The following is an 18,476-nucleotide window of genomic DNA, read 5'->3' as shown; positions in this document are numbered from 1 at the left end:
AAAGAGGTATATAATTCCTATTCAGAGATGAAGAAAATGAGGCTCAGAGACATTAAGTAGTTTGCCATTTGTGATGTTAGTGGATTAATCCTTGAAATTGGGTAAGAAAATGACATGCAGGGTTTGGTTTTCATTAGCTCAGGAATATGAAGGCAAGAAAAAGTTGGCAATTATTTTCTTAAGGAAAAGTAGCTGTGCTGTCCATTGTAACAAATATGGCTTGGTTCAAACACTTCCAGGACAGGCAGGTGGTATTACCATAACCAGAGGTGTCCTCTACAAACAGCAGTATACCTTAATGAAAATTCTAGAAAATCCAAGTGTTACCATGGGCAGGAAAAACTTTCCAAATGATCGGGGGTGAGCACTACCATCTAAACAGCTGAGGGCAAAGTTTCTTAGAAATTAGTGTCTGAGGAAACCCTGATGAAAGAATTCAATCATTAATTATAAAACCTACCTTGTTTCTGCAGTTAAAGTCAGAACATTATTTAGGTAGTCCCTCATCCAAGCAGACACAGCCAACACGCTGATGGACATTAACTGTGGGTAAAAAATTACAAATTGGTGACCAAGAAGTTATTCATCATGCTCTGCAGGACTTATAACAAAATACTGAGGATTTTATTTACATAATTATTATGATTTTTCCTAATGACCATTTACCACCTGTTGAAATTTACTTTTACTATAAATATCTGCCATTCTGTTTTGTAATTATATCATAGCCACTAAATAGAATGTCACTAAATAGGACACGGAGAGCTGAACTATTAGAAAGACCAGGACAGGAATTTCACAGAACAACTAAATTATCAAATGTACAAGATGAGCCTAAAATACATCATACGTAAAAGCAAGGAAGCAATAAAATACTACTGATGTCCAAAAAGTTACAGGCACTAACTTCAAAGGACTTCCACTGGCTAAAGTTAAACAATTTGGCCATCAAAATAATACATAATAATAACAACTGCAATGGTTAAAACATCCAATACACTAAAGTCTACGAATTCACAAAAATATTTAAACAAAACTCACTAAACAGCTTTGGAGGATATTAGATATTCAACTCATCATTCAGAAAACTGATAAGAATCCAATGTTTATTCAATTTTTCCCATACAAACTAGAGAAAGAATCAAAGACTTAATGAAAGTTTTTACAGAAGAATATCAGCTAATACGTACAGAAAGCAAGATAGAATATCACTATTTGACAAGCTTTTCTGAAATAATGGCTCTCTTGGCAAAGATCCTCAATGACTGCCAAAATTATCAGGTCAGTGGCTCTCAGTCCTGTCTGTACATCAGAATCACCCAGGACACTTAAAAAAATTGCTGAGCCCAAGTCAACCCTGAATAAATTCTGTGCATCAGAAGTGTGTAAAGGCTGCACAGATGTTCTAATAGGTAGTACAGGGCTGAGAGCTACTGCATTAAGTGAAAAGGGACTGATGGGGACTTTTTAAAAAATATTCATTGAATTTATTTATTGGCTGCGCCAGGTCTTAGTTGTGGCACACAGGATCTTTAGCTGTGGCTTGTAGGATCTAGTTCCCTGACCACAGATGGAACTCCATCTGTGTTAGTCTTAGCCACTGGACCACCAGCCCTGATGGGGACTTTTAGAATGGGGACATAAAATACCAGATGCCCTGATCAATCTTAACATCACAGAAAGAGACAACAGAGATAATATCTCCCAATGTGATGCAATCAGAAGTACTCAAAGATACTTTTGAGGTATTTTTACCAAAAAGTCAAACGTGAATCTAATCAAGCCTCAAGCTCTAACTATCAGTTTACAGGAAATACAAAGAACAGATTTAAACTTGTTAAATGCCACCATGGGCATGCAATCGACAAAATAAAAAATGTAAGAAATTTTACAGAACAAATGATCTGGTTTCTTTAATTAAAAAAGCTGGGTCATTTGTAGAGATGTGGACAGACCTTGAGTCTGTCATACAGAGTGAAATAAGTCAGAAAGAGAAAAACAAATAGCATATATTAATGCATATATATAGAAAAATAGTACAGTTGAACCTAGTTCCAGGGCAGGAACAGAGACAGATGTTGAGAATGGACACGTGGACACAACAAGGGAAGGGGAGGGCAGGATGAATTGGGAGATCAGGTTTGACATAAATACACCACCATGTGTAAAACAGATAGCTAATGGGAAGCTGCCGTATAGCACAGGGAGCTCAGCTCAGTGCTCTGTGATGACCTAGAGGGGTAGGATGGTGGGGTGTGGAAGGCAAGCTCAAGAGGAAGGAGATATATGTATACTTACAGCTGATTCACTTTATTCTATAGCAGAAACTAATACAATATTACAAAGCAATTATACTCCAATTAAAAAAAAAGCTGGCAAGTGGAATAAAAAGATGGAAGGTGAAACTGTTTTAACTTAAAAGAGATTGTCCAAGGCCATGTTGACCTGGTTTGGATCCTGATTTAAATGAACCAACCACAAAGAACCATTTATGAGATGATGGGGGATATTTTAACATGACTGGATATTTGAAAATATTAGGAAATTATTATTTAGTATTGTAGATATGACAATGGTATTACTTTTTTAAAAGAATCTTTATGTTTTAGAGATACATGATGAATGGTTTAAAAAATAATCATGATGCATGGGAGTTAAGTGGGAAGTGGAGATTGTGTGCATAAATGGGGATTAATTATACTGTGCTCTCTACTTCTGTGTGTTTTAAATTGTCCATAATTAAAAAAACAAAATTAAACAGCTACTATCTAGAATATGTTCAAAATGAGTCTTCCTGGGAGGTTTTTCTAAGAGCTGAAGGTTAAGCCTAAGTTCTAAAGGTCTTTCAGAAAATTTTCTCAAATGTGCCTTACCTTAAGTGCAATACAGTGAATTTCAGCTTAATTTGATTTTTAATAGTTTCTGGCATCTTAATGAACATTAAGTACCATTATGTTAGAAGTTTTCTTTAAATGCTGAAATAATGAACATACAAGACAGGAATGAGTCTTTACTGACTCAAAGAGTGGCCATAAAACATGCTTTCTCAATAAAGGCTCCCAGGTAAGCACGACACCTGGAGCTCTGTGACCTCTTGTTCAGTGAAACATAGTCACCTGCCTGGAAAATCAACTGGTAACCTTATGTTGTCTTCATTTAGCTGAAAATACAGTAGATTCCCCCCTTATCCAAAGAGGATATCTTCTAAGAAATCCAGTGGGTGCCTGAAACCACAGAGTGTCTCAAATCCTGTATGTACTAATGGGCGAGTAGCAAATGCAGCACGGCTACGTGGACAAAGGGATGAGCCACATCCTAGACCGGACAGTGGGAGGTTTCATCCTGCTTCTCAGAACCACATAAAACTTATGAATTGTTGATTTCTAGAATTTTCCATCTAATATTTTAGGACCACGGTTGACCATGTCTGACTGAAACTACAGAAAATGAAACCGAGGGTAAGGGGAACTACTTCATTTACCTAGCACCAACCCTCTGCCTTGTATTCTCTGTATCAGAGTCTCAGACCCAAAAAATGTATAAAAGTAGCAAGATCCCAGCCTCTGTGGAGCTTCTAGATAATTACAGTGTAAAATGTGACATGAAAACCTGTTCAAGGTCTTGCAGATTCTGAATGGTAGAGCTGGATTCAAATCCAGGCCTTCATCTCTGAAGCTTCAGAGTTAGTCACTAACTACCTTCCAAATGCAGAAAGAAGCATTATGCTCCACAAACGGGAGGAGCTTCAGTAGCATGGAGGGTTTCTTTTTCAAAAGGGGTGGGGAGCAGGGAGTAGGACGAAGATCATCTGTCTGTAATGCCCAGGCTCAGTCTGAGCATCCGAACAACATTCTTTGCTGAATGAAGGCTCAGGGCTCAATGGCCTAAAACAGGTTAAGAACCTCTGGACCACAGCTCAGAGGAGAATGAGGCCAGTTATTACCATCCTCAAAAATGCCTTGTATGGGTTTCCCAGGTGGCTCAGTGGTAAAGAATACACATGCCAATGCAGGAGACACAAGAGACTCGGGTTCAAGCCCTGCATTGGAAAGATCCCCTGGAGTAGGAAATGGCAACCCACTCGAGTATTCTTGTCTGGAGGAGCCTGGCAGGCTATAGTCCAGGCTGTCACAATGAGTGGGACATGACTGAGTGACTGAGCACATACAGGCCCACTTGTGAACACACACACATTACCACCCTCATCCCTGTTGGGAGTGAAGAACAGATTGTAAACCTAATAAAAGTTCCCCAGGGGCTCTGTCACAGTGTATTAACTGTGCTTATAGCTCCTGCAAACTTGATGCTTTAACATCTGTTCTACATGCTCATGCTGGACACATCTTGGTCTGGACAAACCGATAATATGCCTGAGTCACCTTGCCTTGGCCACCTTCTACCTGACCTTAGGAGGAGTCCTTCTCCAAGGGACATAGCTTTCATTTTTAAATACAAACCAACCAATCCAGAGTGCACATTCCCAACCACTCCTTTATCGAGCTCTTTCATTCCAGGCCACTCTACACCTGCCCAAATCACCACAAGGTCCATGTGCCAGACAACTAGGGAGAAAGGCTGCTGAAAGTATTCAAATTAGCCAATCCGAAACCTATTTACCCTGCCTTGCCAGTTCCTTCTTGAAGAAGCCCCAGTAAAAGTACTTGCCCAGTGCCCTTCTCTCCCTGCCTCGTGATGGACCCCATGCTTCCCCTCTTGGCCCACCATGATGAGAACTGTACTCTGTCACTTGGGATCTTCAAGTATAACACACAACGTTTTCAATGACAGTTATCTTCTGATCTGTTGACCCTGAAGTGAAGTAAAATGAAGTGAAAGTCTCTTAGTCGTGTCTGACTCTTTGCAACCTCATAGACTGTAGCCTGCCAGGCTCCACTGTCCATGAAATCCTCCAGGCCAGAATACTGGAGTGGGTAGCCGTTCCCTTCTCCAGGGGATCTTCCCAGCCCAGGGATCAAATCCAAGTCTCCTGCATTACAGGTGGATTCTTTACCAGCTGAGCTACCAGAGAAGCCATTTTCAATGACAGTTACCTTCTGATCTATTGGCTTTACCAGTCCTCAATAATCACAGAACCTATTACAACACACAGAGCTAGCAGGGGACCATAAACCATTTGATTAAATCTGAGGCTAAATGGTCTTCCTCTACTTGGCTATATGTGGGTGTTCAAATAACTTATATGTTTAAGGAGGTCAGGAAATTCTACCATTGTGCCATTTTATTTATTCACCTTAATTCTTTGGCAGTTATTAATAATCCTCTCTTCTACCATCTTCAGAATAATAACTGATACTGATTTCTCCATGTTTTAATTTCTCACAGTCTATTGAGCCAATTTTCAATTATCATAGCTCTAAGACAGCTATTAGGGCTTGTGGCTCAGACAGTAAAGAATCTGCCTACAATTCAAGAGACCTGGGTTTGATCCCTGGTCAGGAAAATCCCCTAGAGAAGGGAATGGATACCCACTCTATTATTCTTGCCTGGAGAATTCCATGTACAGAGACCACAGTCCGTGGGGTCACAAAGAATAGGACATGACTAAGCAACTAACACTTTTACTTTCAAGACAAGTAGCAATAAATTATCAGATTTTTCATTTTGTATAATATAGTATCAGTGGTTGTCATTATATAAACAGTACTTCCATTCATAACTTCCTTGGAGAAGGGAATGGCAACCCACTCCAGTATCCTTGCCTGGAAAATCACATGGACAGGAGCCTGGTGGGCTGCAGTCCATGTGGTTGCAAAGAGTCGTGCATGACTGAGTGACTAACATCCATTCATAACAAAAATGTTTTTTCTAAAAACAGCATATTCAAAAACATTTCTAATATGGTAGAATGGTTAAAAGCATGGTTCTGAAGTGATTCTTTCTTTCAAAAAATATATATTGATCAGCTGCTCTCTGTCAGGCACCGTGCAATGAACTGGAGATATGTTGATTGGCAATAGCAGGCACCCTCTCAAATCTATGTTGAAATTTTATACTAAGTGAAGAGTTCACATGTTAGTCAACTCATGAGAGACATAAACGTGTAACTGTAAACTGTAATTAAGTAAGAGGAAGGAATAATATGAGTTACTGTAGGAACTCATTTTAGGGTGGCTCACCTAGTCCATGGGGTCAAAGGGCCTTCTCCAGACAGCTAAGATCTAAAGGATAATTATCAAGTTCATTAGGGAAAGGGAGGCTGAAAAGAACATTCCAGTCAGAAAGAACAGCAAGAGTCCCAGAGTGGAAGGCAGCAGGATATGTTCAAGGAAGGGAGACCGGCACAGGGCAGGCATGAAAAGCCAGACAGGGGCCAGATCACGGGTCCTAGAGGTCACTGTTTGTACGTCATGTGATGACAATGACCATGTGATACCATTGAATCCAAAAGTCTTGGTTTGAATTTGAGTTCAGCTCTGCTCCTTTCCATCTTCATGACTTTGGGTGTGTCACTTAACCTTTCCTAAGCTTCAGTTTCCTCCCATATAAAACATTATAATAGCAAGTCCGACTTCATAGAGGATTCCAGGGATGAAAAAAGAGCAGGATTCTTTTACATACTATCTGTTACTATCTCAAGCCACTTTTGACCTCAGGGCTTTCTCTTAATCTTTCTCAGTTTAGGAGACAACTCCTCAGTTCAGTTCAGTTCAGTCACTCAGTCATGTCCGACTCTTTGCGACCCATGAATCGCAGCACGCCAGGCCTCCCTGTCCATCACCAACTCCTGGAGTTCACTCAGACTCACATCCATCAAGTCAGTGATGCCATCCAGCCATCTCATCCTCTGTTGTCCCCTTCTCCTCCTGCCCCCAATCCCTCCCAGCATCGGAGTCTTTTCCAATGAGTCAACTCTTCGCATGAGGTGGCCAAAGTACTCGAGTTTCAGCTTTAGCATCCTAAATCAGTTCAAAAATGGAATCTTCCGCTATGTGAAGGTCTAACAAATGGAGGAAAAAGGCAGACTTTTCCATCTACTGAACTAGAACCATCTACTGAAATAGAACCATCTACTGAACTTCCACAGCCATTCTTGGTTCTGACATCTCTAAAACTGAACTCGTCTTCATTCTTCTGGAAACCTGTATGTCCCTCCCACTGTTCTTCCTTTCTCAGTAAATGGTATGATCAATGCTTCAATCACAGTCACTGGCACCTTGGCAGGCAGCCTGAACCTCTCCCTCTTCCTCAGTCTACATCTCATTACTTTCAAGTCCTGCAGATTGTTCCTGCAACACGCCTCGTGAATTCCTCCCCCTTTCCTGCCACTTCCGGCTAGTCCAGGCCCTCAACCTCTTGCCAGGCAATTATAATCCTCTTACAATAGGACTCTCCAGTTCATGGATTTCACCTCAAATTCACCCTTCAGTTAGCTTTATAAAATGCAAATCAAGTTCTTCTGCTTATAAACCTCTAATAGCTGCCCCTTATGGCTCCTTGCCATCGCTCACTTCTACTTCCTCCAGCTCTCTCCTAGAGAATAAGTTTAAATTCTGCAGCAGACACACAGAGCCCTCTCCAGTTACCCTTTGACCTCTTCCTTCAACTTATTTCCTGCCAGCTCCTTCCCACACACATTCTGTCCTCGTATGACCAAAGTCCAGCTTCTGCTTCTCTGATATGTACCACTGCAGACCTCCTGAACCTATGTCTTTGTCCCTGTCGTTTCCTCTGCCTAAAATGCAATTCTGCTCCAGCCTGTCCATCTCAGGAGCAGAACAACCTTATCCTTAAAGACCAGCTCAAACATGAAGCTTTTCTCCCAGCTCCCTCCTTACCCAGAGTCAGTGTTCTTGTCTAGACTTCAGAGCACTGATCTACTGTTGCCTTACCCACCCATCTCATCCACTAGAGGTCACAGACCACTGCCTCTAGCTTCCTCTCACAATAGAGTACCAGGCCCAGTAGTGAGACCTGCTACATGTTAGATGAATGAATGAGAACATAATTAAAGGAAGATGATTTCAACTTGTCAGATAAGCTAACTAATGGAGAAGCTCAGCAAAATCAGGAGATGCTTTAAGTAGAACCGAGCTTTCTATCACTGGAAGTTTTCCAGTAGAGAGATGCTTGCCACATTACATGATCAAAGATTTATATATCAGGTCAGAAGCTGGCTTAAGTGTTCTCAAAAGTCCTTTAAACTGCAAACGTCATATTCTACTTGGCTCAACTGCTTTCTATCACTGTAGTTATCCAAGTGTCACAACTGTGCATAGAGTTATCAGGCAAAATAAATAATACCAGCACAAGCTTGATCTCATAGCAAGCAAGCAATTCTGAAAAGAAGCTGCTTTTTATTGACATTATTTCCAGCCATGTTAAGTGTATGAGAACAGTTCAATTCTCGGAACGATTTTACTCACTAGGGTTGAGAAAATAATAATGGTAACAATGAATACAGTACATATTATAGCAAGAAACCAAGCTAAAATGAGATTCGGTCACCTCAGTATCTAATCCTGATGTTATTAAATCCAGAAGGACAAATTATGCAAGTAATTTAGGACTCCTTACTAATAATGCTATTGTCCACTAATTTTCCAACTTAAAATAATTCTTCAACTGCCATTCATGATGACTAAATTATTAGTGCATTGTAGTTATCACATGTAGCAAGGTTCATAGCTCTTTACATCTTCTCCAATATAGAAAAATATTACCTGTAGTTCAAGGAATATTTAGAAAATAACACGAATATTACTTTTTTAAGATTTTTTTATGTGAATAATTTTCACAGTCTTTATTGAATTTGTTACCATATTGCTTCTGTTTTCTGTTTTGGTTTTTTTTGGCCACAATGCATGTGGGAGTTAGCTCCCTGACCAAGGATCCAGCCTGCACCCTGTACATCGAAGGCAAAGTCTTAACCATTGGACCGCCAGGAAAGTCCTCACAAATATTACTCTAAAGAAATATATTTAATGTACTACTTGGCAGGTCCTTTGCCACCTTCTGTCTTGCAAAAACATTGCTGATACATTCTGGCTTTGCTTGAATCTAATCATGTAAAAAATGAAAATCAGGTTTTCTAAATCAGAATTTATTATGAAATGTATATGTATAGTTTCCACCAAATAGTAAGGTCACAGTCAAAAAACAGCCATTTTCATCCTTCAGCTGTCTGACACACGTAATATATAATCTCATATAAGGTGACAGTAACACCAGTCATTTCTGCTCCAGGCTGACAGATGTCTAAAGCCTCCTACCTAAACTTCTCTTTTTATGTCAAATCTGTTAGCAGAGAGCAGAATGGGGAATAGAGTCCGGGAACTTAGTTACATTTCTGTCTCTACAGAGAACTTGGACAAGTAATTCAAACTTTTAGAAACTCTGTTCGCTCATGTTGAAAATGAAGAAATTGAACTAGGTGCTCTTAAAATTCCCTTTTTTTCTTAAAAAACAAAAAGACTTTAACTGTTATTTATTAAAATGTAAAGGTAAATCAATTTTTGATAATTTGGAAGCTGGTAGCCCAAGGCAAGGACTTCCCAGGAACATGCCCATTTCATGTTTCCAGGCCTGCCCCCCTCTGCTTTTTAATCAGTTCACGCCTCAACCAGCTTCCCTTCTAGCGCTGGGGGCAGCAGCAGAAAAGAGCAAACAGATAAGACTGTTGGTAAATGCTGTGAAAGAGTAGGCATTGTAAATGATGGCTGAAATGAGTTCCGGAGATTACTTGTGGGCATCATTTAAGAATGAACATCTGCTAATTAGGCCTGAATAAATCAATAGCACCTTGGAACTGTGCTGACTAATAGTTTCTATAGATCATGTTGCCCTGCAGACAGGTGACCATACATCCTACTCTGACCAGGATGGCTCCGCTTTGAATCCCTGTTATCCTGGCATCATTATCAAGAGAGACAATCCCTTTAACTTAACTATCAAACTTGGCCTGATTTCCACAATAAGTGAACTGGTTACTCCATAGACACTGCAGGTCAAAGAAAGGGGAATGGCCTCGTTCTACACCATGGTTTCTTCAGAGACATGACTGTGACTGTTCTGAGTGGAGATGGTGAGTGAGGGGCCTATGAGTCCAGTTGGCAGCAAGACTGTGCCCCAAAGAAACCTCCACGCCCTTCTCCTTGAAACGCTTCCTTAAGAAGCATGCAGTGGCCTGTCTTTGCTCAGCTGAGCCAACTGCATTAAAAAAAATTGTATTAGCTTTGCCCCTGAGACTAAAGTTTATTTAATGTTTATTTTTAAAAAGCACTGACATTTCTTGGAGGGCTCCCCACTATTCCTTAGGAAGAGTTAAAGTAAACTGGAATGCCTTTCATAGTATAAAGCTGGGTGGACGGCGAGGGGGATGGCATCAATTTTAAAAGTAGTATTTTCATATGACCATATAAATGCTGTGTGAATGCAAACACCCACTTGCCAAGAACCTCTTTAGGGTCTTCATGGGTCAAACACCTAAGATTCACTACAGAGAGCTGGAGAAAAAGAAACCAAACATAAAGCCTTCTGTTTTTTTCATCTAGCTTGTATGGATCCCAAAAGTGTGAACCAGATTTCCTGTCTACTTTTTAGGCTTTCTTTTATAAGCTTTTTTTCATATTTCACCAAGAGTAGTTCCTCTTTCTTGCTACTATCTTTGGTAATGGTAACAATGGCTCCTATCTGCTGGTGAGAAAAGAGACTTTAATACAGATGGGATATTATACTTATAGAAAATAATAAACAAACGTGTGAGGAATGCTGTGTTCACCAATTTCAGGAATTTCCAAAAAGAACATATGCATTCATATTTCCAATAGCAGAAAATTATCATCTAAGAATGGCAAACACTCATACGATAAAGCCACAGAACTTGTCTTTAAAATGGAGGAAAGCTTTCATTTATGAAATAATATGTCATTTAGAAAGGAAAAGTGTGATACATTTGAGGTAAAAATAACCCATTTCCTTGCTCCATCGTGGCCAGAACGTGAATCATGGTCTCAAAAGAGCTCTTCGGGCAGTTTGTTCACATTCCCTCTGTCTCATGTGCCCTTCCCCATTACAAACCCACAAAACTCATGACAAACCTCAGGGGCCCAGATCTTTCTGCCCACCCCAATACAGCGGAACCAGTCTCATGCTTCTTTAAGTAAAAGAGCCACTCAACAGATGGTAAATCAAGGTGACCGGATACATAGCAATGAATGAATGTGGTGCAATTGTGATCCTGAATACTCTGTGAATTGCTTCCTCTTAGACGGGTCTATCTATACCTCCCACTTAACAATTAAATATGCAAGATATAATTTTACTGAAACGAATCAGCTTGATATCCAACTCCCGGAACACAAAACCAAAATTGTATAGGTCCTCAGTGTTTTTCCAAATAAAATTTATTTTTCTTTCCTTAAAATTCTTGTTTGGTAGAGAAGAGGAGAAGATATCAGTATAGTAGAAGTGAATAGCGGAAAAGTCTACATTAAGTGCTAGTCTATGTTTATTGCTTCCCTGGCGGCTCAGCAGTAAAGAATCTGCCTGCCAATGCAGGAGACTTGGGTTTGATGCCTGAGTTGGGAAGATCCTCTGGAGAAGGAAATGGCAACCCACTCCAGTATTCTTGCCTGGGAGATCCCATGGACAGAGGAACCTGGTGGGCTATAGTCCACACGGTCGCAAAAAGTCGGGCACAACTTAGCGACCAAAACAAGAAATGCTATGTGAAAAGTAAAAGGATATAGCTTTTGATCCCAAAGGTAACAACAGCAGTTATCTCAATCCCACAAAACCAGACACCAGAACAATCATTCTCTCTATCCTCATGATAAACTCAAGTTCATGCCACACTGGTTTGTTCTGCTTTTAATTTCAAAAGAACTAAAAGCAAGGATTAAAGCCTTGCTCCTCCAAGTTCGGCACTCAGACCAGAGGCAATGGCATCACAGAGGGGCTTTTAGGAATGCAGGCTCTCAGGCCCAACCTCAGAGGTACCATATCAGAATCTGCATTTTAATAAGATGCCCAGGTGATTTGTAGGCACGTGGAGGTTGAGAAGCACTGCTGTGGAGGACTTGGAATGAGCAGGTGGACAGCTAATCCCTTCCTACTGAAGATGTTTACTTCTCTGCTGCAAATAAATTCACCACCAATCCCAACAGTAAAACTTTTGCTGCGCTTAAAGGAAAAAAAAAAGACTTTGAATCTGCTCTGCTAACTTACTAACAAGTGAATGAACTTCTCTGAGTAACATCTCTTTACTACTCCCTCCACTTCCATTTTTCATGGCTATTATGAGAATTAGATGAGAAATTAGCCTCAGGATGTCCAGGAATGTGCCTGGCACAAGGAATAAACTGCTTCTCATTCAATAAAGAAATATAGGATCTGCAAACATTGCTTTATCATTGAAAGAATGACATCAGTGTTCCCAAAGTTAGTGTATATGTTTCATACAGCTCCAACAAAACTCCCAACAGATATTTTTAATTGTACAAAACAATCTTAAAGTCCATATGGAAAAAGAAACCTTAACCAAGATAAGAAAGGCAGGTGCTTTAAGAGAACACAAGAACAATATATATATATATATATATATATATATATATATAATTCAAGAGAAAAATTCTACTGAAAACATACAAAACTCTGTTTATATAAAATGATTTGTTTATATAAAGTGATGCTCAAGCTTACTGCTAGTGGAGGAGGAAAAACAATAAAGTAACAGTGAAATAACATTTTAAACTTTTCAGATTGGTGGAAGTCAAAAGGTGTCATAATACCAACAAGATGGTAGCAAATAGTTGTGTACCTATAATGGAGTATATGGGTACTTTTATTTCTAGGAGATGGATTCCCAGGACAGAATGACTAGATCAAAGGAATGCAGGAGTGGTAGAAACAGTAGTAGTATTAATCATAACAATAACAGTTACTACTATTACTACTACAATGACTATTACTAATACAATGATTCCTTTGACTCAACTGGTAATCTTATTACAGTAGACTATTACGGAGCATCATTATGCAGTAGTAGTAACAACTGCAGGTACTACAACTATTATTGCTACTGCTACTACATCGATGGCTCTTATTAAGTAGCACCGTCCAAGTACTTTATGTATATCAACTCTAATCCTTCCAACAACTCTAAAATATAGGAACTACCATTCCTATTTCACTGACTAGGAAACTGAGACACTAAATATGCCTGGCAAACATAGTAAGAACTACATAAATATCAGCTATTTGGTTGTCATCATTACATATCCTCTCACATAGCAATCCCACTCCTGCAACTCTAGCCAAATGAGAAAAAAACAGCCTAATAAAAAAATAGCAAATATGTACCTGAATGGGTATATGTGGACAGGTATGAGAAAAGATATTTTCTCATGAAATAAAGAAAAATACTGAGGGATGCACACTAGGCAATTAGCACATATTATTCTGGTGGCAGAGAGATGATATTTGGAGAAGAGAAGGGCTAGAGAAAGGGGGAAGCAATTTCAATAAATCAAAACATGCACAAGGAAAGTGAGAGTGTTGAAGGACCAGATAACAACAAAGAAATAACATTCTACATTCTTTGGGGACACAAAGAGCCGTGGAGGAGTTTAAGGAATAGGTGTTTTAAATTTCATTACTCAGAAGGGCAATATTTTTGTTAAATGATTTGAATCTCCCCAACACATACACAAGATACAAATTATTGAGAAAATTGCCAAAAAAATTATTCTTTGTCGAATAAAAAACGCCCTAGTAATTCCAAGGTTCAAACACAGTGCTCATCCAAGTAAAGGCCCTGTCTAGGGGCAAGAGAGCCAAGTTCTGCTCCTGGCACTGTCACCAATGGGCTATTTGACCTTTGGCAAGTCACTAACCTACATTTATTTTTCTCATACCCAAAGTAAGGAAGTTCAACAGATCATCTTTAAATTCCCTTTTAGTTATAAAAATGTGATGATTCTGTAATTAAAAACCATAAAGTAGAAAAGTGAAAAACTAGTAAACAGAAGTAACCGTTATTGCACATTTTAGAGACACAGTGTTAGAGATCTTAATACTTTATAGGTAAGCAGATAATTTAATGACCCACTTAAATATGTACATTTTTAGAATTAAAAACTGCAATAAGATCAATTAGGTATTTTACATTTCCAGGTGGCAAATATGCTTTAATTTTCATGTTGAGAAAAAAAACGTTACCTGTTTTGATATCTTTCCGATTACTTGCAGAATTAAGGCTTAATTTGTCACCTTAAAATGGAACCATCCATAAGTTCAACCAAAATGTCATCCTCTAGAGACCATATGTCATTACCGAATGCAAAAAAGCTGCTCAAGCCCAGCAGGTCAGCCAAATAAACACATTACTCATTAAAAATTCCAACAGAACATTCTGAATATAAATTACTAATAGAATACAAATTTGGCACACACAAAAAAGTATCTGCTTAAGCATGACAGCTTCTGAAATCAACACTGTTTTAATTTTTATAGTTTCCTCTTAAGTTTTGTAAATAACAATGTGATTATTAATAACACTTAATGAACATTTACGCCTGGCTGCAAAGCATAAAAAGTCACTAACTCAAAAGGCATAAAGATTTCCATGAGCTTGTTAAATTTTATGTATTTTATTTCCTTAAATGGTTATGGGATTTTCCAAAAGCATACACAAAATTCCTTAAAACTTTGCCAACTTAGAAACAGTTACATGAAAACCACCTTTTCAGACTATAAGGAATCTCCTAGAAAACTCTACGCAGTCTCTTAATAGGATATCTGGGTATGAATTCCTACAACCGAAAAAAAATAGTAAGACTTCTTGCTCCAACCAAATTTTATAGGATGACGTAAGGAAACAATTTATGGCTTGCACGGTTATCTGAAATTCCTGAAAACAAGCAGTTCCCTAAGTAGTATGTCAAAATTTTCTTATCTACAAGCACAAGCACGTGCATTTATTTATATCCCTAGATTAACTTCAAGTCTAATTTTACTGCCACTAGTATCCAGGGGTGGATTTCTTTTTTCTAATTACAAATGGAACTTGAGCTAGATCAAAGGCATTTAAAGGTCAAAATATACTTCTGCGAAAAATACAGGGTGTGATCGCATGTAATTAATTAATGCTTAGCCATGCCCTTTGGCGCTTTATGTGGTGGCTGCAGGAAGCCGAGTCCAGCCGTCCCCACCTGTTGGTGCAAGTGGGCTGCTTGACTTACCCAGAAGAGCAGATTGAGCGCGTAGAGCAGGCAGCGCAAGCACTTCACAGAATCTTCTCTCGCCATCGTGAGCCCCAAGAGAGAGAAGCCCCATCCTTTCAACACATCCTACCCCGACGGGCTAAACAGCAGCGATCTGCAGAGGGCGGGGGAGAACAGGAGACTCCTAACCACCGCGCTCCCCAACCCCCGCCCATCTCTCCTCTGTCAGCCCTCAGCCCGGTCCAGGGTCTGGTCCGAAGCCTATTTCATTCTAGACATCGTTTCATGGCAAATCACTTGTTAAAGTTATAATAGTAACCTAAACTTCCCAAAGTTCCAAACTGGCTTCAGATAACACCTGCTGGGGAAGAGAAAAGATCGTCTCCCTAGATGAATGAATGCGCGCACTACATTTGCGTTCTCAGGAGACACGCGGCGGTGTCCTCTGCATTCTGATGAGACGCTCTTTAAAATCTCCCTCAATCCACACCGCTCCTCTGGGACAGCTCTGCTCCGAGCGGTCCCGAAGGTTGGAAAGCACACCACCACCCCCGGAGATGTCACAAATGCCGCCCGAGACATCGAAGGTGCGAGTGCCCCTCTCACTGGGACAGTTCCTGCGCCCCCCACCTCCGCAGCCCCTTCCGCATCCCGCAGCTCCGGTGTGAACACGGGCCACTGGAGGGGGCGCAGCGCTGAGCTGGGATTCCGCCCGGCGACTAGGGTTTCTCTGGGAGAATGTGAGAAATGATGTTTCGGCCCCGGAATGATGGATTAGTCGGGGGCGGGGGGCGGGGAGGGGCGCAGGGGAATTAGGGCCGGTGCAGCTGTGCAGACGCCGGCTTAGTCATTCATGTCCCCCCCTCCCCCGGCCCCGACCCGGGTCCCGGCTGCGACCCCGCGCTCCCAGCCGCCGGAGGAGCACAAAGCCCAGCGCGGTCAGCGGCCCCACCACCCCGGCGCGCGCCCCCGGTAGGGCGCGCGGGGAAGCGCGGGCGGCTGGGAGCCCCGGAGCCAGCCTCTAAGTAGTTTAGCACACAGCGCCCGCGGGCTGGCGGGACAGCGGGCAGGAAGGACGAGAGACGCGCGGCCACTCACCGTCCGCGCTGGGCTCCGCGCCCCGATCCCGCCGGGGGACAGTCTGGGAAGCGCGGCGGGGGCTCATCGGGGCAGGGGTGCTCCTCCCGGACAGCCGCAGGGCTGCATTGGCTCAAACTGGAGACGCTTCCTTCTCTTCCTCTCCCCCCGTCCCCCCCGCCGCCGTCGCCGCCTCCTGGGAAAAAGGAAAAAAAAAAAAAAAGTCCTGGGCAGCAGTTGCTGGAAAGTCTCTGCTAAGCCACCTCCCAGCGCCGCTGTCCCTCCCAAGTCCACGCCAAGTCCGGACGAGGCAGCGGCGGCGGCCAGGGCCAGCTGCACGCACTCTCGGCGCATGCTCGGGCCGCCGGCCGCCCGGCCGCGAGCCTAGTGGCTGTTTCTTGTCCCCTAGCCAGTCGCTAGCCCCTCGAAGGGACGCCTCACCTTTACGCGGGCCAGAGAAAGCTAAAGCCTAGGCGCTTTGAAAACGTTCGCGCAGCAAGCCCCTTTAAAATGGTGGTGTCGGAGGAGGGGAGGCTGGGTTATAGCCATAGGGAAACAGGCTTTTATTATATGAAAATATTTGTGTTTGAGAAGGGGGGTGGAGTGGCCCAGCTTAGTTCCTGCAATGAGAAACTAGTTTTCACAACCTTTCGAGAGCCACCTCCTGTGATTTGTCACTAAGGTGGTGCCCTCTACTCCTTCTTATTGCTTTGTTGCCCTCCCTGAGTTTAAAAAAAAAAAAAGAAAGAAAACAGTTCTTTCCCACTTGCATAATGCACTCAGAGCATTTACTTACACCCCAGGGTAGGCATGTGGAGGTCTGACACCCGGAATAGGAAGAATGCCTTTAACCCTTTCACAAGTAGCCCAAATTTTCCAAAGGTTTCTCGCAATAAGATTGAGTTTTAACTGGGTGGTTTATCTTGAATTGTGTACAGTAGTAATGGGTTTTGAATTTTTTTTTAACTAGAAATTTAGGAAATCTTACTAGGGGAAACTGTACTTCCAAACGTGCCTTCTCCTTTGAAAGTTAAGAAATTTCACATGTAAAATACTATCTAATTTTGATGTTTTATGCTTTGTAGTTCACATTTCTGATGACTTCTGTGCACATTGTGTGGCAAATAAAGTTTCACTAACAAATATGAATTACCTAAAAATATAAGCAGTATCTTTGAAGAAACCTAATAATAGGAGTCCTCCTTAAATTTTCTTCAGAGTAGACATGGAGTAAAATGGAGTCCTACGTCCCTCATTGCCTGTCTAGCATCAATTGCTACATGACCAGGGTAATGAAGAGACACACATTGTCATTTGGATAGAAGTAAAATTAAGACCCAAAGAGAATTTGAGTGTCCTGGGTTATGGGAGGAAAAGTCTTGGCAAGCAAGTGGCTAAGCTGAGTGTAAGGCAGCAAGCTTCAAAGAGCACAAAGACAGCCATACACTCCAAACACCAAGAAAATGTCCAGTCACCCATCAGATGAGGCTAAGTCTGGCCACAAAGTATCTTCTGGAATCACAGCGAGGAGCAAAGCAACCCTCTTTGATCCTCAGTTACTGCTCAAATTGGGATGTATACAAGTTCCAAGCAGAGGGCCTGGAACCACCCGCCATCTGAATGCTGTTGATGCCACGCATTCCTCTGAGTGACAGAAATATCCCCACCACGAGGGGAGTCTATGACTGCCACTAAAAATGATGGAAAGAGTGCCAGTCACTCCCAAGTCCCTGAACAGAGATACTCTTCTCTTTCTAGAAAGCAGGAAAAGTATCTTTCAGATTCATCAATCTGGGCTTCCCTGGTGGTCCAGTTGTTAAGAATCTGCCTGCCAATGCAGAGGACAGGGGTTTGATCTCTGGTTCTGGAACTAAGGACTTCCCTGGTGGCTCAGATGGTAAAGCGTGTTGCTTACGATGCAGGAGACCTGGGTTTGATCCCTGGGTCGGGAAGATCCTCTGGAGAAGGAAATGGCAACCCACTCCAGTACTCTTGCCTGGAAAATCCCATGGACAGAGGAGCATGGTGGGCTACAGTCCACTGAGTTGCAAAGAGTTGGACATAACTGAGCAACTTCACTTCACTTCACTTCACTTCTGGAACTAAGATCCCACATGCCCCAGAGCAACTAGGCCTAAGCACTATAACTACTGAGACCGCTGTCTGGAGCCCACACACCACAGCTAGAGAGTAGCCCCCCTTCTCCTCAACCGGAGA

At 41.6% G+C, this 18,476-nt stretch overlaps 1 protein-coding gene across 2 annotated transcripts in view; it reads right to left on the bottom strand.

Annotated features, from left to right (window-relative positions):
* The window catches only part of TSPAN12 (tetraspanin 12), a 66,543-nt gene extending 49,958 nt beyond the window's left edge, over positions 1-16,585 (bottom strand). Inside the window, exons 1-3 of one of the 2 annotated variants that reach the window (XM_027539155.1) lie at positions 16,281-16,585; positions 15,201-15,336; positions 461-543 (exon numbers count right to left, since the gene is read on the bottom strand). In XM_027539155.1, the coding sequence (XP_027394956.1) occupies positions 461-543; positions 15,201-15,266 (149 nt within the window). In that variant the 5' untranslated portion in view covers positions 15,267-15,336; positions 16,281-16,585. Of the gene's footprint in view, positions 1-460; positions 544-15,200; positions 15,337-15,812; positions 15,922-16,280 lie in introns of those variants that run through there. The other variant, XM_027539156.1, reaches the window with a different exon arrangement.
* Between the last annotated feature and the right edge of the window lie 1,891 nt (positions 16,586-18,476).

Source organism: Bos indicus x Bos taurus, chromosome 4 (genome assembly GCF_003369695.1).
Source record: "Bos indicus x Bos taurus breed Angus x Brahman F1 hybrid chromosome 4, Bos_hybrid_MaternalHap_v2.0, whole genome shotgun sequence".
NCBI classification, from domain to species: Eukaryota; Metazoa; Chordata; class Mammalia; order Artiodactyla; family Bovidae; genus Bos; species Bos indicus x Bos taurus.
Note: the sequence above shows the minus strand (reverse complement) of the source record. Positions and strands in the feature narration are given on the sequence as shown.